General features: G+C 40.2%; 1 protein-coding gene across 14 annotated transcripts in view; it reads right to left on the bottom strand.

The window, feature by feature from the left end:
- Positions 1–27,677, bottom strand: part of LOC144685612 (histone-lysine N-methyltransferase EHMT1-like) — a 181,047-nt gene that overhangs the window by 15,530 nt on the left and 137,840 nt on the right. For 13 of the 14 annotated variants that reach the window (XM_078550313.1, XM_078550304.1, XM_078550306.1 and 10 more), the window contains 6 exons: positions 26,434–26,588; positions 24,213–24,380; positions 20,160–20,304; positions 15,145–15,222; positions 6,257–6,372; positions 3,863–3,949 (listed from right to left, as the gene is read on the bottom strand). In XM_078550313.1, the coding sequence (XP_078406439.1) occupies positions 3,863–3,949; positions 6,257–6,372; positions 15,145–15,222; positions 20,160–20,304; positions 24,213–24,380; positions 26,434–26,588 (749 nt within the window). Of the gene's footprint in view, positions 1–3,862; positions 3,950–6,256; positions 6,373–15,144; positions 15,223–18,693; positions 19,474–20,159; positions 20,305–24,212; positions 24,381–26,433; positions 26,589–27,677 lie in introns of those variants that run through there. The other variant, XM_078550315.1, reaches the window with a different exon arrangement.

Here is a 27,677-nt window from a genome sequence, read left to right as displayed (position 1 = left end):
AGTGGCCATTCTGAAATCTCTTTAAACAGTTGAGAACTCAGAAGCAGGCCAATCTGCTGATTTATCTCCAATCTGCCAACATCCCAATAGCAGGACTCCAGGCTGACAAGTAGCCTGCAACAAGCCCTCCTCAAAGCCTGTTTATCTGAAAGCTACTAGCCACCCCCTGCCAAGCAGGCCAAGTCTCTGAATATCAACTTCATCTCACTGCAGCACCATCATCTTAAAGGAATTCTGTACTTCTGCCTTCAGCCAGGAACCCACCTGAGTTGTAACTTCCCCGTGAGGGAACCCCCTCTGGATTTAGAATTTCTGGACCGGGAAATAATATGAACTGGTATCTATTTCTGTGGTTCTTTTTACGGTTAAGTTATTCATGGTTGTAAAAACTGTATACTTGTGTGTGCGCGCATGTGTAAAGTTGCATCATCCCCTGGGTTTGAATGTGTGAATAAACTAAACTTCTGATTTAATCCTAAGAGAGTTACCCGCAAGTTACTTTAAAAAAAACTGACGAATCAAGAGTTTTTTGAATAAGCGCCACAGCCTATTTTTAAAAAGACACCTCTGCTTACGGACAGACAGCAAGAGAATAATGGAGTTTAGTTTTGCCTCTCTGTCCTGTCTGTAACAACATAGATTGGAAATATTAAAAGACTTGACATTGCTGCACATACATTCCCCTTATTTTAAAATCAAATTATATTAATTAGAAATAAGGGGCCCTCCATACAGTATGTCATTTATTAAGTAAAACAGCTCTCAAACTATCAGCCAAGGGGTCCCTTTGGCACATATCCACCTCCTGTCAGAGTATCAATATGTGTTCTTTTGTTTAAACGAAGATCTTTTTCAAACCACAACCTCTAGACTTATTACTGCCATCAGCCTCTGCCACAAACCCTGGGTCTTTGATACACATTCTATCCATCTTTTTAACCACTGGCTCAAGTAGAAACAAGTTCTTTGCAATCTTGCAATGCTTTTCAACTCTGCTAAGTTTTTAACCTGATATCTGTATCATAAAGATTGTCTGCTTCCATCTTTATAACATTGTCCACCTTCACCCCGCTAAAACCCATCTGCTGCTGCTGAAGCCCTCATGCACACTTTTGTTACCTCCGGATTTGACTAATCCAATGTTCTCCTGGCCAGTGTCACATCATCCATTCCTGTGTAAATTTTTGCTCATTCAAAACAATGGTACCTGTTATCCTATGCCAGCACCAGGTTTTGCTCAATCAACACTCGTCGTTACTGATTTACGCTTGCTCTTGGCTCCTTAATGCTTCAAATTCTTAATCTTGTATCCTTCAACAGCTTACCCTCCTTATTTTCATAACTTCCTCCAGGCCTACAACTACCGCTACGACCTCAAAGTCTTCTTTCCTTAGACTCTAACTCATCTGTATCCTACGCTCCATCACTGGTGACGATGGCTTCAGCTGCTCAATCCCCACATTCCGGAATTCCCTCCTTAAACCTCACCTCTTTGAGTGATCATCCTTCCTATTTTCTCCTTCTTTGGCTCTGTGTTCAATTGTTCATTACAGTTCTGTCAGGTACCTTGGGATGTTTTTCTATTCTAAAGATACTAAATAAATGCAAACTATTGGTTTTTTTAAAGAGTTTATTGTATGTTCAAACAAATCAGAAAAATACATTTGTATAAAAGCCCCACAATTCAGGTTAAAACAAAATACAAACTGAGGTATATGCCTATTTTGCTGTATTAACCTAATACTAAGCGAGCAAGCTACAAAACAAAATCCAGTCTTATTTAAAATATTAAAAATAAGCTAATAGCAAGAACCTCTTTCCTCAACACAGCTATAAAAAAACACAACTTATTAACAGTGAGTAAAAAGCTTAAATAGTAAGTTAAAATGACTAAGCAGGAATAATGGAAATGACTGAGCTTTTTTTGAGAACATGGGGTGAATGTTATAACAAAAAAAAATCCAGATGCACAGACCCAAGAATATAGCTGTTCCTAACATCTAACCCGATAAAAATATTCAACTTGTAGCGGATTTTCTTGTACCCACTGAATACAAATGCCAATCCACAAAGTCTTGAATTTAACTTTGATGTGAGAAAGTATCACCTTTTATAAATGGCATTGAGCAAATGCTTCTCAAACTTGAGACATTTTACAGATTTATCAAACAATGCACAAAACCAGTTAAGTCTAATTATTTATATTGGTGAAATCTCTGTAAAATACACATGAAAAATGTTGATCATTAATATCTGTCTTACAAAGATTATTTTGGATAGATAGATGAAAGAAACAAGATTGAAGGGATATGGGAACAGGCTAAGCAACTGTGATTAGAACTATTTGCTGGCATGAAGGATAAACATTGACACAGACTGGTTGGACCGAACAGTCTGTTCCCATGTTGTAACTTCTATGTATACATATTACTTTCTGACCATTGGAACACCTGGTGGCTTTACTTCAATACACATATGCAGTATAAAGTAAAGGCAAGCTAATATTTTAATAGATTTATTCAAATACCAACTTGTCAGAAAGTACTGACTCTAAAGAGGCACCAAAAGATTTTGATTTTCTGGACTGTGTTCAGATACATCTGTTGTTGACAGGTTTTGTCACCTCATAAGTCAAAAATTAATGTTACAAAAATGTGTCAATTTAACAACGAAATGTGTTTTCCTCCCCCACCACCCTATACCCTCCTCCCCCAAACAACCACCCTTTCAAGATTTATAGAAGCAAAATCTTTTTCAAATATGATTTGTTCTTTGGTTCATGGTCCACAGAAATTTCCGAATAACATGAGAATGCACGAAGGAAATACCAAATTTTATTCTTTTTAAACTCATTCCTAATCATCATCCATTTACTGGTCAGTGAAGCTAAAAGTCTGACATATTAATCTTTTGGATGTTATTATGTCTATTATTAGTCTCTCTCCCTCTCATTAATTTGAACAATTCCAAGATGCAATAGAAATATTCATATGATCGATCCAATTTTTTTTGAAGAGTTTCAAAGACATGATACTTCCACAGAATTCTCATTTTCATCAGTATCAGGTCATTTTTACAAGGATCATTTTGTGAAAAATGACTGTAAATAAAGTGTTAACAGTAACGATCTTACTTACCATGCCTACAATGGAGAACAAAATTAAACTCTAATTGTATAGAAAGGCAGGAGATTGAGAGAGCTGAAAATCAAAAATACACAAGAAATGGCTGTTGCTGCATAAGGAACTTTCCTCATATAAATACACGACAGGACTATCAAATGAGAGCACTCAATCACAATGTTGGTGTAGCAATAGTTAGCTGAATTAGATACAGCCTACTGCATGTTCTGCTACAGCTAACAAACAAATGAGAATGAAGGGCATTGGTTATTTTTCCTGTATAAATCTTGAGCATCAGCATCTGTTCCAACTCAAAATGCAATCTTTAAACTGGTATCCTGAAGCTTTGGCAAATTACCCAAGGGGAGACATTTTTCACAGCTTTAGATTTATACAAGTTATACCTGTAGTTATTCATTTTCATCAGCAGAGCCTAAATTATATACTGTCGAAAAGAAGGTCAATGTGCTTGATCTATGGAAGAAATAGCCTTGCTGGACCAAATTCCCATATGTCATTCTATACTTTTTTATACTCTTGATATAGAATTGTCAGGGGTGCATTATTATCAAACATCTAAAGCTTTCACAAGTTAGTAAGGAAGTAAAAACAGTGTCATATGTTGCTGTGTAGAGTTTTGAAGTAACGGCATTTAAATAATTTTCACTTAATCAGGAAAATTCATGCTAAATATAAATCATTCGTCATCTACAGCAGTCACGGTGAAGTCCAACACTTACTCGCAAATAAAATGACCCTTGGGAATGTCCTGCAATGACCGAACACCCCATCCCATTTTGTTTGTACGATAGGTCTGTAGTCGAACCCTGTAAGGATGGCAAAACAGAATAGGCAACTAAGAAATATTTGTAAACATGGTGCAATTCTAAGTAAAAATTTGCAGGAAAACTTGAGAAGTGTCCATGCCGCAAATTAGGCAGCCATTCAACTTAATGCTGTTTGCAAACTACTGCTGCGTGAAAACAGCTACTGCACACATAACAAGTCATGCATTTCAAAGTAATTCGTTGTGCGTGAAGGCGATAAGACACTAATAAACGCAAGTCTTTTTTAGCATTAAACAATGCTCATTTTTGACCCATTATATTTCAAAGGAAAGCTTGTTCTTCTGATGCTACACAAGGTGTGTAGTTTGAAAGCTGATTTTTTTTGTACTTGAATGGTTAATTGCTAACCACTTTGAAACCAATTTTACCATGTAAAATTACAGAACTAAACATAATAATGAGAAATAATGACTATAAAACACAAATTATTTAGGTGTGCGAATGTTATGAGAATCATACAATACAGTGATGGAGGTTAAAAACTACAGTTTTGACTGTTGCATCATGGAATGGGGAAATGTTATATTCTTGACACAGCCAAATTTAAATACAATTGAAAGGAAAGTAGATATTTTCTCTGCCAAAAGCAGTATGAAAGGTTAATATTTTTCCTTTCTTATGCAAGAGAAAACAAAACCTTGGTCCTCCATGATGCATTTCAGTTTGCAGGCTATTGGACAAACTAAAGAACTCAGCTAGATTTCATTATGATCAAAACATCACAATAATGTTCTAAACATTATTTGGAGAGTCACTGGTTGTAGAATTGCAGTTTAGTACTGTTTAAGCACAAAGGGTGTTGCATTTGTACACCCTGAAGAGTTGCAGCATTGTTTAAACACAATGTTGTCCTTTAAGGTTTCGTACAACCATCCATTTGACTCTCATGTGCACCAGCTCTTTGTTAGAGCTACGATAAAGAAAATCGTCAGTCTCCACCACTAGGTTTACTGTTTTCACCAATGTTTTAATTTTTATATTTAAAAAATTCTGAAACAAAACCATCTCAGAACAGGGAACTTTAAGTTTATGATTCTATAAGACACAAGGAAAGAGTAGGGAAATGTTTATAGAATAGATAGCTCCAGCTGAAGAACTGGCAATGCTATGTATACCCAAATGACTACTTCCTGTGGTGCAATTTCTAATTCTCACACTGAAGACTGTGGAAAACTAAACATTAAACGGAGGAGATGAAAGCTTCAATTCTGTTTCAGTGTACTTATTTGGTTAACTAGTGCAATATATTGATGAATACAGGAAATAGTCCTCCAGATTGCTTTCCTCCCTCAGAAAGTTAGCTGAAAATTATCTAAGTCACCCAATAGGAACAGGCCAAGTAAAATATTAGTTAAAACTGACATTAAAACTTTGGTGTAAAAGTTCAGATTAATGCTCACTCAAGCGCAGTGCTGTGATTAACAATATTATACAAAGGATATATAATATCTGCATCCTAGTACAATGAGAAACTATAAACAGTCTGAATCTGAAAATTTTAGAAGTATTTACTCGAACTGTCCCCCAAATAGGAAGATGACACATTTACAAGTAAATATAATCAATTTTCCATCAAATACTGTGAATACTATAAGTATAAAAGTAGGGAAGTCTTTCTACAACTGGACAGGGCATTGGTGAGACTATACCTGGAGTACGGTGTACAGTTTTGGTCTTCTTGCTTAAGGGTGGGTATACTTGCATTGGAAGCAGGTCAGAGAAGGTTCATTAGACTGATTCCTGGGATGAAGTGAGTTCATTAGACTGGTTCATGGGATGAAGGGGATTATTAGACTGGTTCTAGGGATGAAGGGGTTGTCTTATGAGGAAAGGTTGAAGAGGTTGGGCCTATACTCATTGACGTTTAGAAGAATGAAAAGTGATCGAATTGAAACAAAGATGATTCTGAGGGGCCTCAACAGGGCAGATGCTGAGAGCATGTTTCCTCTTGTGGAGGAATCTAGAACCAGGGGGCACAGTCTGAAAATAAGCAATCTCCCATTTAAGACAGAGATGAGCAGGTATTTCTTCTCTAGAGGGTTGTTAGTCTTTGGAATTCTCTGCCAGAGAGAGCAGTGGATGCTGGGCCACTGAATATATTCAAGGCTGAGTTAGACAGAGTTTTTGATCAACAAGGGAGTTAAAGGCAATGGGGGACAGACAGAAAGTGGAGTTAAAGCCACAATCAGATCAGCTATGATTCTATCGAAAGGTGGAGCAGGCTCGATGGGATGACATTATGTGGTTTATATTAAATCACAAGAAATACAACGAACTTTGCCTGACCTGATTCCATTTTGTACCACACGATTTTTACATGTCCTCCAACATCCACAGGCATGGTTACACTCAAAGATGAGTGGTGGTTCCAGCATGTTGAATTCTGGAAGAAGTCGTCCATCCTTAAAATACAAAGCACTACAATTTTCTGTTTGATTGTGACGAGTAACAGACAAAAGCATTAGCAGCTTAAACTTTTGTTACGTAATGCACTTCTACCAACAGTTATTATCTTGGGTGTTGCTGTGGGAATAGTCACAAAAACTAAAGCATTTTCTACTTTAACACTATCAATTATCAACTAATTCTGATTTCTAATTTGCTTAGTTTTGTAAATTTCTTGTAGGCCATCCCATTCAAAATAACTGGGAAGCGAAAACCTATGTTTTGCATTTCTATAATGCTTGGTAGAAACATGTTTTATGGAAGCATTAGCATTTAAAAAAAATTCTTAAGCAAAGATGGTATTTTCTTTCCTTTCACTGAAGAGTTTATATAGTTTCAACATGTGACGTTGCACAGTGTTCAGATTCCTCCAAAAGCCTACATTGAAAATGTCTGTGATGAAAACAACCCTAATATCAATTCTCAGTTTAAGAAAGATTAAAACTGTAAGTTTCTTGCCTCACATGAAGATCATGTTGATCAAAAAGTTCACAGATCCAATTTACTTTTCAAAATGGATGCCAAATGCCATTAAACAAAAAAAAACCAAATATTACATGATGTGATGTCCTAACTCATCATACAATCTTGAACTACATTTGTTTAAACCTAATTTACTTTCACTCTCCAGTACCCTTCAAAAAATTAAGATTCCATGATTGAAATGTAATTTGTAATGGCAATAAAGATAGCACTGTACTTTAATGGCAACCAGCAATGTTTTTTAATATAAATCTATTCAAATCAAAGTTATCCAGGTCATACAATTTCAGGTCAAGTTCAAGTCAATGCCATTACAGGCTTACACGTGTAAACTGTTGGTACCCAACTGTACCACTCCCCCATAGATCTCAACCCCTTAAACATTTTTCCAATGTGAGATGACTCATCAGTCAAGTCCCAGATGAATCACTCCTTCCTCCAGCTCAATAAAAAACTAGTATCAGTAAAACAAAGCTGGCATCAGTAATCATGGCAATGAAACTACCCCACTATCATAAAAACCTACCCTGCTTTCTACCCTTAATGTCACTATTAGCACATTCTTTAGATAATATCACCACCATCAACACCCCTTTGTCCTTTTGTCTATGACATCTTTGGCAATCTCTTCTTTGCCTCCACCTATCACTGGCCCTCTATCCAGCTCTACCTGTCCCACCCACCTCAACCAGCTTATATTTCACCACATTTCTATATTTCTTTAGTTCTGATGAAGAGTCTTTCGGACTCGAAACGTTAACTGTGTTCCTCTCCGCAGATGCTTTCAGACCTGCTGAGTTTTTCCAACTATTTTTGTTTTTGTATCATAAAAACCTATCTGGTTCGCTAAAGGCCTTTAGGGAAGGAAAGCTGCTGCCCTTACCCAGTCTGAACAACATGTGAGTCCAGACCCTCTGAAATGGCCTGGCAAGCTACTCAGTTGTATCAAGCCTCTATAGAAAAGTTGAGGAAGAATAAAACTGGACAGACCACCCAACATGGAATGTACCAGGAATGACAAAGGAACACTTGCCCAGTCCACCTTGTAAAGTCCTCCTCACTAACATATGGGGACTTGTGCCAAAATTGGGAGAGCTATACCACTGACTAGTCGAGCAACAGCCTGACATAGTCATCTCACCAAATCATTCCTTATAGCTAATGTCGCAGACTCCACCATCACATTACTATTCCAGAGGTGAAAGCACAGTGGTATACAGTGAGGAGGAGTAGCCCATGGAATCTTAAGCATTGATTCTGGGTCCCATGAAGTCTCATGGCATCAGGTCAAAGGTGGGCAAGGAAACTTTCTGCTGATTACCACCTACTGTCCTCCCTCAGCTGATGAATCAGTAGTCCTCCATGTTGAACACAATTTTGAAGAAAGACTGAGGCTAGCAAGGGCACAATGTACTCTTCAATGTCCAGTGAAGAGACTTCAATGTCCACCACCAAGGCTAGCAAGAACATATCTTCCAGATTGGGCCTGAGGCAACTGGTGAGAGAAACAAGAGGGAAAAACCAACTTGACTTCACCCTCACCAATCTAACTGTCGCAGTTGCATCCGTCAATGACAGTATTGGCAGGAGTGATCACCACACAGTTCTTGTGGAGGCCCTCTATTGTATTTTGTGGCACTACCATCATGCTAAATGGCATAGGCTCAAAATAGATCAAGCACATCAAAACTCTGCATCCATGAGGCATTGTAGGCCATCAGCAGCAATGTTATCTTCTACCTCAATCTTTAACTACATGGATCAGCATATCCTTCACTCCACCATTACCATCCAGCCAGGGGGTCAATTATAATTCGACGAGGAGTGCAGGAAACCATGTCAGGAGTGGCACCGGGAATAACTAAAAATGAGCTGAAACCTAGTGAAGCTACACCATAGGCTTACATGCATTCTAAACAGTGGAAGATAGACAGAGCAAAGCGATTCCACAATGAACGGATCAGATCAAAGCTCTGCAGTCCTGTCACATACAGCCGTGACTGGTGGTGGACAATTAAACAACTAACCAGACAAAGGCTCCACAAATATACCTCCCTCAATGATGGGGAAGCCCAGCACATTAGTGCAAAAGGCAAGGGTGAAGCAATTGCAACTATTTTTAGGCAGGAGTGCCAAGCGGATGATCCAACTCGGCCTCTTCCTGAAGTTCCCCAGCATCACAGGTGCCAGTCTTCAGCCAATTTGATTCACTCCATATGATATCAAGAAATAGCTGAAGATCCTGGTAACAGCAAAGGCAATGGGCTCTGTCCACAACCTGACTGTAGTACCGAAGACTTGTGCTCCAGAACTAACCGTCCAAATACAGCTATAATACTGACATCTACCCAACAATGTGGAAAATTGCTCAGGTATGTTCCCTGTGCAAAAAGCAGGACAGATTCAATCTGGCCAATTAACGCCCATGGAAAGTGCTATCCAGCAGCATTTACTCAAGCAATAGCCTGTTGACCAACACTCAGTTTGGGTTCTGCCAGGGCCACTTGGTCCCAGACCTCATTACAGACTTGGTCCAAACACAGACAAAAGAGCTGAATTCCAGAGGCGAGGTGAGAATGACTGTGCTTGACATCAAGACAGCTGAGTGTGGCATCAAGGAGGCCCAGTAAAGTTGAAGTCAATGACAATCAAGGGGAAAACTCTTCACTGGTTGGAGTCATACCTAGCACAAAGGAAGACAGTTTTGGCTGATGGAAGCCAATCATCTCAGTCCCAGGACATCGCTGCAGGAGTTGGTCACAGTAATGTCCAAGGCCCAATCATCTTCAGTTGCTTCATCAATGACCTTCCCTCCACCATCAGGCCAGAAGTAGAGATGTTCGCTGATGATTGCACAATGTTCAGTACCATTCAGTTCTCTTCAAATACTGAAGTATTCCATGCCCACACAGAAGGCACATGTCAAGGGCATGATGAACAAGTCCACTTGCCTGGATGACCGCAGCTCCAAAAACACCCAAGTTCAACACCATCCAGGACAAAGCAGGCCACTTGATTGCTGCCCCATCCACCACTTAAACATTCATTCCCTCCACCACTGACACACAGTGGCAGCAGTGTTTAGCACCTACAAGATGCAATGCAGCAACTCGCCAAGCCTCCATCGACATCATGTTCCAAACTCAACCTTCAACGCCTAGAAAGACAAGGGCACAGGAACATGGGAACACCGCCACCTGCAAGCTCCCCTCCAAGCGACACACCATCCTGACTTGGAACTATATCACTGTTCCTTCAATGTTGCTGAGTCAAAATCCTGGAACTCCCTTGCTAAAACCACTGTGGGTGTACCAATACCACACGGACTACAGTAGTTCAAGGCAGTGGCTCAGCACCATCTGCTCAAGAGAAATTAGGATAGGCAGCACCAGCTATGCTCACATCCCGTAATCAAAGGAAAAAAGCCATACATAACTTCTTGGGGATGAATTTTATGCTAGTGCACCAATGGCAGGTTCCGTACTAGGAAATTCGGCAGCGTTCTGACTTCTGGGCCCGCTGTCGCTCATGCCCGATAAAACGCTAATTGCTGCCCATTAGCAGCAAGGCCAGGTGACAGACTGTCATCTTCCCAGTGAGCTCTGGAAGGTGGGACGCCTGGTCTGAGGCTGGAGGCCATAACCTGGAACCAAGTTACGGCCAGCCCTTTAAAGGGCCTCCTGGTATGGGATGTCATCACATAATCCTAGAGGTGCAGAAAGTTATCAACAGTGAAGAATTCTGTCCTTTGCAGTCCATCCAGGTAAGCAAATTTTAATTAGTGCTAATGTCTGTCAGCCGTCTGAAGCCTCAACGTTACCCAGATTATAATAAATCAGCAAATCTAGCAGCTTTAGACATTGAGTAGTTGTACATTGATTGTATATCTCCATGCATAGATGTTTGTACCATTGGAGCAATGGGAGAAGTGCTCCAGAAGCGGCAAAGCTGCCCCCAAATTCAGTGAGGCTGCCCTTGGTACCCTTTTCAGTGCAGTCGAGGGAAGACGTGACCAGCTCATTCCGAGCGGTGGGAGGAGGAGGAGGAAGAGGAACCACAGGCAGATGCTTATTGCATGGGAGGTGGTGACTGAGGTGGTGTGCAGTGTAGATGTCATGAGGAGGAGCTGATCACAGTGCTTAGAAAGATTCAAAGATCTCATGAGGTCGGCATGGGTGTGTGACATCAGTATGAGCAATATTTGTTCAGTGTGATCTAGAAAACAAATGCAGTAGGTATTTGAGATTACCTGCTCATCCAAAGTTGCATGTTTCCACAACTGCACAGAATCATGCCACTGCTCATTCCAAGCAGTGACCAATTTAAACAGGTGTTGGCAAGATGACCTTCTGACACCTGAGCATAGGCTTTAGTCAGGCATGCGCTGATCTGCTAATGAGGTTGAGACATGACAGATGACCATTTGAGATCATTGATGATAACTCTTGCCAAATCTTTTCAGCAGAAGCGAGTCCACAATGCCTGCAAGCACCCCTGCACAGGCAGTGGATGAATGAGACTGCCAGGAGTTTTGGCAGTGGCAAGATAGGAGGGAGGCCTGGTTCTGGTCAGATGGCAAAAATATCAGACTTGGTGATAAGATGAGATGGTCGGTGTGGTTTTAAGGTGTCATGAAGAAATGAATGGTGTTTGGTGTTGGGATTTCACACTTTGGAACCTTGACGAGCGTCATAATCGGAGGTTTCAGGTCTTCACTCAGGGGTTCAAGGTTTCCAAGGAGCTCATTCATGTGTCTGGCTGTGAAAAGACTTATGAGAGTCGAGTGTTAGGCATGTCGCATTAAGTAATGTGATACCCCATTACCCTCCTTAATGATTTCTCTCTGTTACAGGGGAAGCTTCTTCAGTGCAGCCCCCATCCAGGCCACGAAGCAGTGCAGCAACCTCCCTCTTCCTCTTCTGAGGAACCCTTGGAGAGTGCAGCGTCACATCCTCTCTTTGCACCTCGCACCATCGCAGATACTGGCATCTCGACAGGGTTTAATGCGTTGGACAGGGGTCATACACACACTGGTGAGGGCACTTCACAATCACAAGTGCAGCTGCTGGATAGTGTCGTGCAGCAGGCCTCGGGCAGTGAGAAGAGTGCCCGGGTGATCCAGAGTCTGATTCCAAGTCGGATGAGGTGCCTCTGGAGTCATCCATAAGGCGGCAGATGCTGGATGTTCAGTGCGAGGTCCATGAAGATTTGGCTGGTATACCAGAAATGTTGTGTGCTCTGGCACGGACTGTGGAGGTGTCCATCCAGGCCACGAGCAATGCAATCACCCACTCTTCAGCATGACAAGCCTCCACCATGGACAGACTGGCTATTATCCTGGAGAGGCAAACAGAGTGCATTGCAGGTGCGATTGTCGGTATGCTCTCTGCCCTCCACAATGTCGCCCTGGCTCTGAACTCAAGAGCTCAGATCCAGGGTGACAGGGGAACTGGGAGCTTGGTCTCCCACCCAGCTCCTGGAACCTCACCAGTTGGCAGGGAAGACCAACTGGTCCCAGTGGTGGGGGATGAGCAGCAGCTGCCTCCATCTGCAAGTACCTTTCATGACACTTATGAGGGGAGTAGCATCTCCTCCGTCCAACAATTGACGCTGGCCTTGTCCATTGCCGTGGTGATTGAAGACTGGCATGCATCTGTGCAAGAGTCTCCTGAAGTGGCCTGCAGCTCAAACTCCAAGACATGCAGAGGACGCCTGCTGAAACCATCCAGGGCAAGAGAGGTGGCAGATCAGATGCCTCTCTCCACTACAGCCACGAGGGGATAACGCTGCACCGGAGCACTCGTGGACATTTTGTCCATATTCACAATAGTCACAAATAGGGCCACACGGGTGACATCTCTCTTTAAAAATGGATTTTGGTCTTGCTTATGTTCCTTTTGATAGCTGTGGAATGTGTGACTAGTGGCAGTAGGATATCAAACTTTCAGGGTGGGCTGGAGTAAATGTGTAAACATGTGGGTGAATGGAGAAATTTTGCATGTAAGGGCTTCAGGGCTTGCTCATTCTAAGTGCAAGATGGAAGGATATATTTTCAGAAACCTGTTACATACATGTGGTGCAAGGCTCTACAGAAACCATTAATCATATCCAGGTGTCCCTGGTGTCACAGCCATCCACCTGGTCACGGCCAGGGGCATTCCCAGCAGCATCACCGTGTTCCCTGGCCTCATCCTCAGACGACTGGTCCCCTTTCCAGTGTCTCTTTATCCTCCAAAGTAAGTCCTCTTTGTATTGCAATGTTGTGGAGGATACTGCAGACAATGACCATCAAGAAGACCTGTAAGGGAGAGTCCTGTAATGCACCTCCTAAATAGTCCAGGCATTGGAAATGCATTTTGAGAATGCTGACTGCTGCTCCACCATGGCCCTGGTGCTGGCATTGCTCTCATTGTGCCTCCTCTCCCCCTCAGATCTTAGGACTCTCACAGGCTTCATAAGACATCTCTTGAGAGGATAGGCCTTATCGTCTAAAAGCCAACCTTCTAATGCATTCGGGCTGGTGAAAAGATCAGGAATTTGTGGTCATAGACCAGTTGCATGTTGATTGAGTGGAATCCCTTCCTGTTAATGAACCTACAGGGCTGTCCTGTAGGAGCCTTGATGGCTACATGCGTGCAATCAATGGCTCCCTGTGCCCTGGGGAAACCAGCAACGACAGCTAATTCTCAGGCTGTTTCCATCTGGTTTTTGGCACAGTTACTGCTGGGGTGGGGCCCTGATTTTGTTATTGTCCCGGGTGAGGGGAAATAAGCTGGCTCCCCTCTTTGTTCAACCCCCTTGGTTGATTATAACAAGGTCAGTTTAAAAATCCTTTTCCTGTGGATACCTTTTCCCAGTCCAAATGTATTTACTTCTATTAAGGAGCTAATTTAACCAGGCTTTCGAGTCAAAGAAAGAGTAAGCTTATTTGTTACTAAAACCCGAGAAAAATAATAAAAGCCCAACACACATACACACAGATCAGAAGTGAGAAGTGAAGAATCCAAATAAAAGTTAAAAAAAATACAGATCAGTCTTTTCCATGAGGCACAGATGGCGATACATTGCAGTTGTTAAGCTGGGTGATTCTGGTAGAGCTGACTTTGGCAGATTTGCAGGGTAGCTGAAGAGGCTGAACTATTTCTTTTTTGATTGTGGCTTCTGCTGAGTTTTGCCTCCAGCAACAGGGAAAGGGAGAGAGGGAGGGAGGGAGAGAGGGAGAGAGGGAGGGAGGGAGGGAGGGAGGGAGGGAGGGAGGGAGGGAGGGAGGGAGGGAGGGAGGGAGGGAGGGAGGGAGGGAGGGAGGGAGAGCGGGAGGGAGAAAGGGGGAAGGTGGGGGGGTGAGACATAGGGGTGGGAGATGGGGGTGGGAGATGGTTGGGGGGGGGGAAGAGATGGTGGGGGGGGAAGAGAGAGTGGGGGGGAGAGAGATGATGGGGGCGGGAGAGAGAGATGATGGCCGGAGGGGGAGGAGATAGGAGGGGGGAGATACGGGGGGATGGAGGAGATAGTGGGGGGAGAAAAGGATGGGGAGAGAGACTTCATCTGCAAACTGCAGGGGTGATTGTCCTCTCAGCTGGAATTTAAAAAGCCGCCCAAACAAGCTTGCTCTTAAAAGAACGGGCTTCCCACCTAACGTGAATCTGGCCTTGAAGATGTTTTATTGCCTTCTGGCCATATTGTTTCAGTCAGGGTGGTTGTTAATTGTTTCAATAGGCATGTTAATTGAAATTTGAATAATGCAGGCTGGTTCCCTACTTTTTGATCAGCCCACATATGGTATTATCTGAAACTGACAGGATGATATCACGAATGGTGCCCGACGTCATCAAGCCACATAATACGCTCCGTGAAGCGGGAAACACTCCCGATCACGGAGCGTAAAATTAAACCCTTGATCTCTGTTTACTTGGAAGAATGTCACAAGCTATGCAATTCAGCAATGGCAAGTAACATCAAAACCCTCAAAACTTAACGTGCATGAAATTCATTTATAACAATAAAAACTGTACCAAGTCTCCAACTTAGTCTTTTCAAGATAACAAGCTTGGCTTTATGTGACTCTACAGCTTAAAAGCTCTAAACAACAAGCACAGACACTGACTTTGGGATGGAAATGGAAACACACCTACGTAATATCCAAGCTCTACAATATCAACCCATTTGAGGTGGAGAGAAAATAAATGAAGTTTCCATAAAGGGATTTAGGGGAAATCATTTTTTTCAACTGAAACTATTTTTCTTACCTGGTCATACCAGCAACGTATACTTAGTTGACCACACATGCAATTATTGGAGGAGCAGTCATCGTCACAGAAACAGTACTGTACAAAATAAAGAGAAAGATTTATGGAGATTACAACATTGATAGGTAACTAAACAAAAATTAAATCTATAAAGAATTCTAACATCAATTGTGCTAATGAGGTTGACACCAAATTTTAAACATCTTACTGTCTTTATGTAAATCAAGCTTTTGTATTAGTTTAAATAAATTCTGCATAATTTTTTTAATCTTACATTAAGGTGAGGTACCATGCATCTGATAAAAAGATACGTTGGTTATTGGCAAAAGAAAAGCATCTTTGTTTTCCCTCCTTTAAATTTGAAAATTCGCTGGTCACATTAATCTGGGGAACAATACTTAATGTCAGAACAAGCAAATAAACCACATGTTAAATCAGTCATGCCTGACACAACTTTCAAATTTAGCCAAGTGAACTAGGCACGGTTCAAGTGCAGCATCAATACTTAAAAACACCTTTTTGAGGGCTGAAGACTTTCTTGGTAGGAATAATCATAATTCTGGCATAGAAATCTAAACTGATCTGAATTTGATCAGGCTACTTTCTCTAGGTCAGAACTCAGCTTTGCTGACTTCTGGATGGAATTTCCTGGAACTTTGTGCAAGAGTGGACAAGGAGCCTGAACCCAATCTAAACAAAGAATGTTGGAGGTGAGCCTCATGTTCACTTCTATCTAAAATGTCACTTCACACAAACAAATTGATTTATCTGAACAAATTTGAGTCTCCATAAATCACAAATCTTGCTCTAAAATTCAATCTCCCACTCAACACTGCTCACAGGATTTTCTTTTTAAAAAAAACCAAAATATTTACAGTAGCACACAGAATTAAAATAAAATGTAATTTTAAAAAGACATAGCTGCAGCCAAATCTGAAGATTGATGTTACTCCAATGCACCGAGGAACAGACATAGAAACATTCACACATGCGTAGGTTACAACTAGTTTCCCTATCAATATCTGTCATTTTAATTTTTTTTTAGCAATAATGGCCTTGAATATTTATCACCTAGATAGATAAATATAAAATTAATATTCTGGAAGGGTTCACAGAGCACCTATTTGAAGCCATTATTTCTGGAACAACAGAGTTAGTCACTTGCTGAAATTGTTATCAAGGCAATTATCATAGGCCACGTTCACTAATATCAACCTGCATGATAGCTGAGCTCAGATGAACATAAAATGTGCGTTACCCTTTTTATCCACAATTTAAGAACTCAAACTGATGGTGTTTTCAGGAACAGGTAATAACTGTGTCAGGAAGGATAGTTACACCTTTGGGAATGTAGCAGTTGTAGTAAAGTAGAACTTTCAAGGCAAAGCAAGGTCAACATGCCCATGTGAAGGAATGCATTTGATTTGGAAGTATTGACTGGCCTGAGTAGGATCGTCTTGAAAAACAAACGTTTTTAAAAAGGTTGGCGATTTGGAGCTGTTACTACAAAATCCTATTGATTTAAGTTTTTATAGTTTGTGTAGTATCAGAGTTCACAAACAATTGTGTGCGTGTGTTGTGCACAAGTAAATGTGTTTTATATGTTTGAATTGGTTGTAATATTGCAGCTGAATAAAATGATTTCACACATCCCTACTTTTACTTCCCTAAAAAATGCTCCCACCTTTCTAAAATGATACATTACAAAACATAGTACTAGGTATACAACCTATTTAAAGTTAATGCATGCAAAATGCACATTTGAAGCATATAATGAAAATCAAAAAATTCTCGCACTCAAATTTAGGATGCGGTACATAAATCCTACAGCAGTTCGTAAAGGATAAAGTTGATACAGTAGCATGAATACAGACTGAAAAATCAGAATTTGCAGTTTAGAAATTCTTAGTTCAGTAATTTTTGTAAACCAATTGTTGATTTGAAAGATTTGATTTCTCCCCAATTTTTTTTAATTTAATTGCAGTACTCATGAAGAGAATTTACTAGAAACTTTATATATTTACAATATTTACTCAAGCCTGGTCACTGAGGTTTAGGGTCTGCAAATCAATGGATTGCAATACTGCATGGAATAGTATGTCAATCAGCTTTCCCAAACAATTTTTTTTAGAAAAGGACTCTTACAACTTGTACATTAAGAAGTTCAGTGCCTACTGTTTGGTAGGATAAGTCCCAACATAAAAAGCTTTTAACCCTATTTTGGTGAGAGAAAAACATCAAACTGACCTTCATGTTTTGCTCTCCTGTTGCTTCATTTTTCCCTCTGCTCTCCTTCGGCTTGTGATTTAGAAAACATAATCCCTACATTTTTCTAATCATGCTGCAACAAACCTATAGAGGCGTGAGAAAGTGCAGGTGGTTCTACTTTAATTTGAAAAGGAAGTTCTCCAATTTTAAAAAAAAAGGAAGCTGACAAAAGACATTGAGCTAGCCCATCGTGGGTGCCAGTACTATGTCAGAAGTTTACACTGCTAGCATGAGGACTGGACAAACCAGTTCAGTTCTCTTAACAGTCCAATGGAGAGGTCGTAGTTCCACCAGTAGATCAGGAGACACAGGAAACAGTGAATCTCCATTGCCTTCAATCGCACCAAGGAGAAGTAGTGAAGTTTATATTTGCCAGTGTGGTTGGGCTGTGGGTGACCTGTACATCAGGAATTAATGACACGAGAGCCAGAAGTATCTTGCATGCATTTTGAGCCAATCTGTAATTGCAAAAAAGTGACCAGCACACACATTTACTTGTGCACAACACACACACACAACTGTTTGTGAAATCTGACACTACAGCACAAACTATAAAAACTTAATTCAACAGGATTTTATAGTAACAGCTCCAAATCTCCAACCTTTTAAAAAACATTTGTTTTATACAAGACGATCCTACTTAGGTCAGTCTATACTTCCAAATCAAATGCATTCCTTCACACGGGTATGCTGATCTTGCTTCGCCTCTAAAGTTCTACTCTACTACAACTGCTGCACTCCCAAAGGTGTAACTACCCTTCCTGATACAGTTATGACATAGTACTGATGGTGTTTTCAGGAACAAGAATTGACAGTATTGTTATACACCATTCTTGGTGTATTCACTATACAATGTTTTAGTATCAGAGCCCCAACATTTCAGACCTCAGTACTTGTCACAAAATATTACCCCTTACACTGATCCTTCCTACCTGTACGAAAATGGTTCCGAAGAATGCTTCTGAAAGAAAACAATAGAGTCCAATACTTTCTAAAATAAGTATCTTTAGATAGTGTGAGGAAGGAGACACAATTTGCCCATAATGTTGGTGCAATAATGTTTACCTGGAATATGAAAATGGCAGGTGCGTTAAAGATTGATCTGTGACTCCACTATCATGGAATCCTTATAGAATAATGGGGTTAAACAAAGGCATGCTGTTAGCTTAGGAGAGCACATAAACTAAATATTGCAAAATATGGACAGTAGCGTATTTAGTATCAACCAATGGTCTGAAACCAGGCGATGAAACTTCCTAAGTTTTTGATTTTTTTGGAGTATTACAGTGTCTCTTTGAAGTAATGGCAATTCGACTGCCATGTGATAATCTTATTTGTAAAGTTATCATTTTAACCCAAAAGTGCTCATCAGAAACAGATTAATAACCACATGAAACAATAGCCATTTGTCTTTTTCAAATGCATGGTAACAAAAACCTTAGTTAGCCAGCCAGAATGATTATGTATACTAAAAATGCAGCCCCAAGACCTATTAACATACACATAATAGACAAACATTGGTTAAGTGGCAGATCCATTAAATCACTTCTGTTCCATGAAATATTATGCCAAGGTTTAGTTAATCCTTTGAACACTGAAGTAGAATTTCAACACCAAATTATCTTAGTTGCTTTATGCTAAGAATGTAATGAAATATTAAAAATATGTTGTACAGTTCTTTGCAATTCTCCAGTTTTGTTTTATAATAACGATATGACATAAAACTTGAGCATCATTTTCCAATCAAAGAAAATCACTACTTATGGGATGAGCTTATGAAGATTCATGATGTTGTAAAGGCCAATTGACAAGTAATCATATTAAGGAACTATTGAGATGGATCTAATAATGACCTTCAACATTCTTCATCCCTTTGATATTTAAAAAAGAAAATAGTCAAGATGACCTTTATTTGTCACGCACCACCTTCAAGAATTTTGTGCTAGTACAATTGACATTAAACTCAGTATGAAGAAAAGAGACTTTCCTTCCTACTGTCCTTTTTACTTATAGAAATTCTAAGTGAAAGGCCAAGGTCCACACTGCAGGGCACCACCAGAGCTGAAGAGAGTCAGAGAGATGTATTAAATCAAGTGTTGATGCTTGGTTTATTTCTGGATATAACTCATATTATGCAAAAATTACCAGCACTAAATATGACTGTAATGCATTTTAATTTTGATGATTTTCTGGGCAAGCCAGACTCAAATGTCTGTAGGACTTGGTGGCTGAGTTGAAATATTGTCCCTTGTCAGTTTATAATTGGTTGTGACTGATTTACAGCTTTTCACAACCCCAATTCGTCTACAGGCAATTTATAATTATGCTATTTTCTTTTATGACTATATTTGAGGTGTGGACAACATTGCCAGGGTGTATCTATCACCCATACCTGGCTACTCAGCGGGCAATAAGTTGACCACAGCGTGGAACTGAAGCTATGTATAGACCCCTGTAGGAAGGGAGGGCAGGTTCACTTCCTAGAAAGTCATTAACAAATCAGATCAATTTTTTTTTATATAGACAATCCATGTTTTTATAGTATTATCTGCCACTAACCCAGGTTTCTACTGAATTCAGTTTCACAACTTGCCATTAATGGATCTGAACTCATTATCTCCGGGCTGCCACTCTCATATAATAATGTGCTGCCTTACCCTGCAATTATTTAGTCTGTCTTCAGGAAGTGTTAATGGCACTACATTTTGTAATTGACATTGCTGAACTCTACTACCTTTCAGACATACCTGCAAATGTGTGATGTTCCTGTCAATGTTCATTGGAGAAGTTACACAGTTTTGGGAAACATATTTATAGTCGTTTGGGCAAGGTTCATCATCCACACCATTGACACATGGAATTGGTACATGTTCATAACCTCGACCAATATCCCTGTTATTTGAATTTAAGAAAAATATATTTTTTGTTGAAGTCACAGTGATGATCAAAACAACTGAAACAAGCATACAATTAGAAAGGTTATGGTGAATACAAAATACAGAAGGTACAGGCAAGCTCATTTTCCATTTCCTACTGTTGCAAAGTACAAATCTAACTGGTCTTGGAAAGCATTCAAAAAGTTTTCTGAATGCAACAAGAAATTAGCTATGCACAAAAGTGGAAGAAGTATCACACAAGCCTTAATGGAATTTTCTTTCTAAACTGATGAAACTTGCTCAAAGCTCTACTTGTACTGCAGTTGCTGCGTGGACAATTTGACCATGAGGTTCACCACATGGGTATTAAGCATCGCCTGAGCAAGAAGAGAAAATTGAACAGGGATGACGACGTGCTGGTTACAGATCATGGCGATCCCCCCTCCCCCCCCCACCCCCCCCCCGCCACCTCCACTGTCCCCCATTTGTTTAAGTATACTTAATAAAATTAGGCATGTTTTGCAATGGACAAATGGATTTTTCTCTCTGCAGTATGTCCAGCTGATGTTCAATATCAGACAGGGTGGTGTTGGCCAGTCCTAATTCCCTACCCCGTCACAAATTGACATCTAGCAACGCAATACAGTCTGGGGATAAAACTTGGAACCATTTTGCCAAATATGACTCAGCCACACATTGGATAAACATACTAAACAACATACTGAAAGCTCTGACTTCCATACGTTTATATTCTTTCAACAAGAAAATTGAAATATCAGCTAACAAATTAAAAATTGTAAATGTGCAAAAACCATTTATTACCATTTATATGTGAACATACATTCTCTCAATGAGTTAAATGTTTCCACTATGCCCGGTTCTTTCAACTGTTGCAATTAAAAATGTTCCATCTGATTACAGGAACTCACCAAGCCTCCTTAGGCAGCACCTTCCAAACCCACAACCACTACCATCGAGAAGGACAAGAGCAGCAGGCACATGGGAACACCACAACCTGGAAGTTCCCCTCCAAGTCACTCACCATCCTGACTTGGAAATATATCACAGTTCCTTCGCTGTCACTGGGTCAAAATCTTGGAACTCTCTCCTTAACAGCACTGTGGGTGTACCTACACCACATGGGCTGCAGCCGTCCAAGAAGGCAGCTCACCACCACCTTCCCAAGGGCAGTTAGGAATAGGCAATAAATGCTTGCCTAGCCGGCGATGCCCACATCCCATGAATGAATGAAAAAGGAGCCTCTGACGCTGCTCCAAGTTTGTTAATGTGAGCAATGCAGTGTAAGATTAACATTATATTAAAAAAATTATATTTAAAAAAACAATATCTCATCCCTTCTCTCAGGATGATTTTAAAAGTACATCACATATAACTAATTACTTTGAAGTGCAGAGACTACTGTTACATTATAAACAAAAATCAGAACTTGAACCTCAATTTTCACTTGCGTATATAAATAACATGGAAAAACAATCCAGCATTATTGCTGCCACTAAACATACATGCATACGAACATACGAATTAGGAGTAGGAGTAGGCCACACTCTGCCCCTCGCGCCTGCTCCGCCATTCAATAAGATCATGACTAATCTGATTATAATCGCAACCCCACATTCCTGTCTACCCAGATAATCTCTCACTCCCTTGTTAATCAAGAATCTATCTGGCTCTGCTTTAAAAATATTCAGATTCTGCTTACACCATGTTTTGAGGGCAAGAGTTCCAAAGACTCACGGCCCTCACGGAAAAAAATTCTCATCTGTCTTAAATGAGCAACCTCTTATTTTTAAATACTGACCCCTAGTTCTAGATTCTCCCACAAGAGAAAATATCCTCTCCACATCCACCCTGTCAAGTCCCCTCAGGACCGTAAAGGTTTCAATTAAGTCACCTTACTCTTCTAAATTCCAGGGGATACAAGCCTAACCTGTCCAGTTTTTCCTCATAAAACAACCCGCCCATTCGTCTAGTAAACCTTCTCTGAACTGCTTCTAATGCATTGACATCTTTCCTTAAATAAGGAGACCAGTACTGCACACAATACTCCAGATGTGGTCTCACCAATGCCCTGTACAATTGAAGCATAGCCTCCCTACTTTTGTAATCAATTCCTCTCACAATAAATGATAACATTCTATTAGCTTTCCTAATTACTTGCTATACCTGTACCTGCATATTAGCCTTTTGTGATTCATGCACTAGGACACCCAGATCCCTCCGAATCTCAGAGCACTGGAGTCTCTCACCATTTAGATAATAAGCTCTTTTTTTTATTCTTCCTGCCAAAATGGGCAATTTCACATTTTCCCACATTATACTCTATTTGCCAGATCTTTACCCACTCACTTAACCTATGTCCCTTTGTAGCCTCCTTATGTCCTCTTCACAATTTACTTTCCTATCTATCTTTGTGTCGTCAGCAAATTTAACAACCATTCCTTTGGTCCCTTCATCCAAGTCATTTATATAAATAGTAAATAGTTGAAAGCGCAGCACTGGTTCCTGTGGCACACCACTTGTCACATCCTGCCAACCAGAAAAAGACCCATTTATGCCAACTCTCCGCTTTCTGTTATCTAGCCAATCTTCTATCCATGCCAATATGTTACCTCCTCCACCATGGCCTTTTATTTTCCGCAATAACCTTTGATGTGGCACCTTATCAAATGCTTTCTGGAAACCTAAGTATAGTACATGTGCCTTATCCACAGCGCATGTGACTCCTTCAAAGAACTCCAATAAATTGGGTAAACGTGATTTCCCTTTCACAAAACCATGTTGTCGCTACCAGATTGCCTTGATTTTTTCTAAGTGCCCTGTTATAACATCTTTAAAAGTAGCTTCTAACACTTTCCCTATGACAGATGTTAGGCTAACTGGCTTGATTTGTCTCCCTCCATTTTTGAATAAAGGAGTTATATTTGCTATTTTCCAATCTAATGGAACCTTCCCTGAATCTAGGGAATTTTGCAAAATTTAAACCAATGCAACAACTATCTCAGTAGCCACTTCTTTCAAGACCTTAGGGTGAAGTCCATCCAGACCTGGGGATTTGTCAGCCCAATAATTTGCTCAATACCACTTCCCTAGTGATTGTAATTTTCCCCAGCTCCTCCCTCCCATTTCCTTATTTAGAGCTATTTCCGGGATGTTACTTGTGTCCTCCATAGTGAAGACTGAAGAAAATACCTGTTTAATTCATCCGCCATCTCCCTACTCTCCATTATCAATTCCCCAGATGCACTTTCTATAGGACCAACACTCACTTTTCTTATTTAAATATCTATAGAAACTCTTACTATCCATCTTTATATTATTAGATAGCTTTCTCTCAGACTCTAATTTTTCCCTCCTTATTAATCTTTTAGTCATTCTTTGCTGTTCTTTATATTTTTTCCAAATTTCTGAACTGCCACCTGTCTCTGAATAATTATATGCTATTTCTTGAAGTTTGATACGTTCTTTAATGTTTTTAGTTAACCATGGATGGTGGGCCCTCCCCTTGGAATTTTTCTCTCTCATTGGATTGTATTAGCACCATTTGTAAATATATTTATAGATCACAGTCATCTAACAGCAGAAAACACGTGAAAACCCAACAAAAATCAAATCCTCTCTGAGCATGTACCTTTTCCAATAAATTAGAACTGGCAAGTAACTGCAGCACTATTTGCATCTTTTAACAATTAAACAAAACATTCCATCCAAGTACATACATTAGAAAATGAACATTAACATTCACTCGGCTACACGTTGCTCCAAGACAATTTTCTAAGTACAAATATGCCAAAAGCAGAAATGGAGCTCTAGGATACATAAAATTTTAAATACAAATATATTCAAGTTCAAATGTTTTGCTATTAAAATTGAAGCTGAAAAAGGCAGAGGTGTGCTATACTGTACCTGCTAACTAGTTTCTCAACCTGGGTAGTCTTATTGGCTGATGCTTGTTTCAGTTTTTTGTTCACCTGTAGCGCGACCCACACTTGAGAGTTCAGACTTGAACATTCGAGTGGTGTCTCTCCTTCCTTATTCTTAATATTGACATCAGCACCACGTGAAAGAAAAAGCCTAGATGTGCATAGTTAGCCAGTTTTAGTGCCAGAATATCCACAAAACACATGCCAAATGGCATAATTTAAAGTACATTTTTACTTGAATGGGAAATCTTTTATAACTTGCATCAAACTACAATAATTCATACTTTATCCTACATTGTACTTCAAATCATCATTTATAAGTCATCAGTTTAGCATCCCCACATCCGTGTTTCACTGAAATGCAAGAGATGCATCTGTTCCATCAGTTTAGGAAAACTGACACAGAAAATCAGAAAATTATGCTGGAACTGTATAAAACGCTGGTTAGGCCACAGCTAGAGTATTGCGTGCAGTTCTGGAATCTGCATTATAGGAAGGATGTGCTTGCATCAGAGAGAGTGCAGAGGAGATTTATCAGGATGTTGCCTGGGCTTGAGAGATTTAGTTATGAGGAGAGATTGGATAGACTGGGGTTATTTTCCCTGGAGCAGAGGAGATTGAGGGGGGACATGATTGAGGTGTATAAAATTATGAGGGGCATAGATAGGGTAGACAGGAAGGAACTTTTCCCCTTGGTGGAGGAATCAATAACCAGAGGACATAGATTTAAGGTAAGGGGCAGGAGGTTTAGAGGGGATGTAAGGAAGAATTTTTTCACCCAAAGGGTGGTGGGAGCTGGAACTCATGCCTGAAAGGGTGGTAGACGCAAAAACCCTCATAACATTTAAGAAGTATTTGGATGTGCACTTGCAATGCCATGGCATACAAGGCTATGGGCCTAATACTGGAAAATGGGGTTAGAATAGTTAGGTACTTGTTTGACCGGCACACACTTGATGGGCCGAAGGGCCTTTTTCTGTGCTGTAGACCTCTATGACTCTAAAATACTGTATACACGTTGCTGTACAGCTTTTCAAAACTGGAGCTTTCTCTACACTGTACAATAACGATAATATAGAAGTAATTTTGGTGATGGATTGAGCAAAGTGCTTTTCTTCAAATAAAATGTCTTTGTTCCACGCAATAGTCAAGGGCCATCTCCATGAACAAACAACGCTCCCAAAATGATTGCTAAAAGGGGATAATTTTGCAGTGTAACTGACAACAGTAATTTCTCCGAGGACAGAGGAAAACAGAATTAAAGAAGGAGTTTTTAAAGTCTCATAAGGTTTTCCATGAGGCCTATAGTTTCTATATAAAAGTTATGGTTGATAACCTTAGATTAAGATGAAAGCTTTTAGGGGCCTAAACATGTAGATTCATATTGTTATTGAATTGATCTTGTATTTCTAAAAGGATCAGGAACAAGGCAAAACAAAAAGTCAATATTTGTCACAGCAAATTCAAAATAAAACACAAAGTAAGTAAATATATTTGGATAATGCTACAAGGAGGTTGTTAAGTAGGACCAGCTGAGTGCCCAAAGATGAGGCTGAATTCAAGAACTGAAATGACTATTGCTGAAAAAAGAGGCATGTAGAAGCTGTTCGTCTTGATGTCCTGATGAGTGCAAAGCGAAAAGCTTTGACATGTCTCTTTCTTCAGCAACAGTCAAGTTCTGTACTATTAAATGATTATTTGAAATGACAATATATCCTGTTTATGTACCATGAGTCATACTCCCAATGCTTACAGTAACTAAAGCAAAAACACACAGCTACTTTTTTGAATCACAGGAATATTGGTCTGATAATTTATGTTGAAATTATCATTCTGGCTTCACAAATCTCACTTTATTATTTTATCTTGTGTCGTAGTGGGTAGCATCCTTGCCTCTGAGCCAGAAACCCCAGGTTCAAGCTCCAGGGCTTGATGGCCAAGGAAGGTGTGTTCATAATGTAGCCAGGCAAGTTTGAGTATCAACCTGCAAATCCTCCAACACAAGTTAATGGCAGGCAGTAAGAGCTGGAGAGATTCCTGGTCAGCCACGTGATGAAAAGAACGTTGGAAGCTCCATCATCACTATCCATAGCACCAGACTACAAAATGCATTTAAAAGTGCATGTTGCCAAAGCAACTCGGACTCTGAGTGAACTGTAACACACCATCATCTATGACACTTAAGAGAATTAACAAGTACTTACACTACACACTCATAATGGTTTTCCCTTGATGCGATATGCAGAGGAGAGTCACCATGCATATTTACTGCAGTTAGATCAGACTTTGCATTCAAGAATATCTCAGCAATATCCACACACCCTGAGAAAGCTGCCCAGTGCAAACAAATATTCTCTTCCTGTGCAATGAAAATAGGGAGAGAGCAAAGCTTTTAAGTTATGCTTCAGCTACAAAGAACCTTTAAACGAACACTGGAGTCTTTATTATTTTGCAATTCTTAGCGAAAATTTCAAAAGGTTTTCCTCCAAAAGCCACTCCAAAATTACAACTAAACATTAGCACTTTTTATCAATGGTTTCATAGGAAAGGTCATAATAATATGAGCACAAGTAAAAGACCATCAAGATACCAGTATTATTGCTGAAAAGAAAAAGTTAAATCAAGTAAGAAATCAAGTTGTCTTCAAGGAACAGTTGTATGCGACTTTACGTTTTCTGGTAGAAAAGGCAATAAAGGTTTAGCGTTTTTAGGACAACCTAGCAACCTAGTGTAGCATGTGCTGGGAAAAGCCTCTATTTTCTTTTGTGCAATGTCCCTTTAAGAACAAAGTATGCTGCAGGGTACTATGAAAGAGGGTTAATTCGTTTCCTGATTATGACATCATCAGGTCCCAAGAAATGGTGTTGCCATGGGGACAAACAGCTAAGAAGTAAAGAGCAAACTGAAAGCTAATTGCAGTGGGGTGGGTCAGCCTGTTTTTCCAGTTTGGCTGTTCAGAAGACTTGGAATTTGAGAAAAGAGAAAACAAGCAAGGTGGAACAATTTTCTGTTTGGCAGTCTTTGAGCAGATCCTGGTGTTGAAACAGGTCTCTGAGAATAGAGCAGAGACTGTGTTACTATGTGTGTCATACAGTTGGAAAGGACAGAACACTGAAGACAGGAAGAGCGAGATATTGTGGATTGGACAATACCCACTGCTGCTGTTTAGTGGTGCCAGAGCCCAGCAGTCTGTTTAAAATGGTCGGGGAATGGAGTCTCTGGGTATTAAGTGCCATTGGGACTGTCGTGACCCGAGTGAGAGGGTTTCGTAGACATGCACGTTGTCGGTGTTAACAGTCACCGGATACTTCGAATGGAATAACCACTGCTGCTGAATGCAGCTCAAGAGTCAAATGGGAAGTGAGAAATTCTACAAGACGGAGGCCAAGTTGGAAAGACTGTGAGATTACACGTGGTCCCACATTTGTACAAGTAATGCGAGTGCTTC

The sequence above is a fragment of the Cetorhinus maximus genome, chromosome 10 (genome assembly GCF_964194155.1).
Source record: "Cetorhinus maximus chromosome 10, sCetMax3.hap1.1, whole genome shotgun sequence".
Taxonomy (NCBI): Eukaryota; Metazoa; Chordata; class Chondrichthyes; order Lamniformes; family Cetorhinidae; genus Cetorhinus; species Cetorhinus maximus.
Note: the sequence above shows the minus strand (reverse complement) of the source record. Positions and strands in the feature narration are given on the sequence as shown.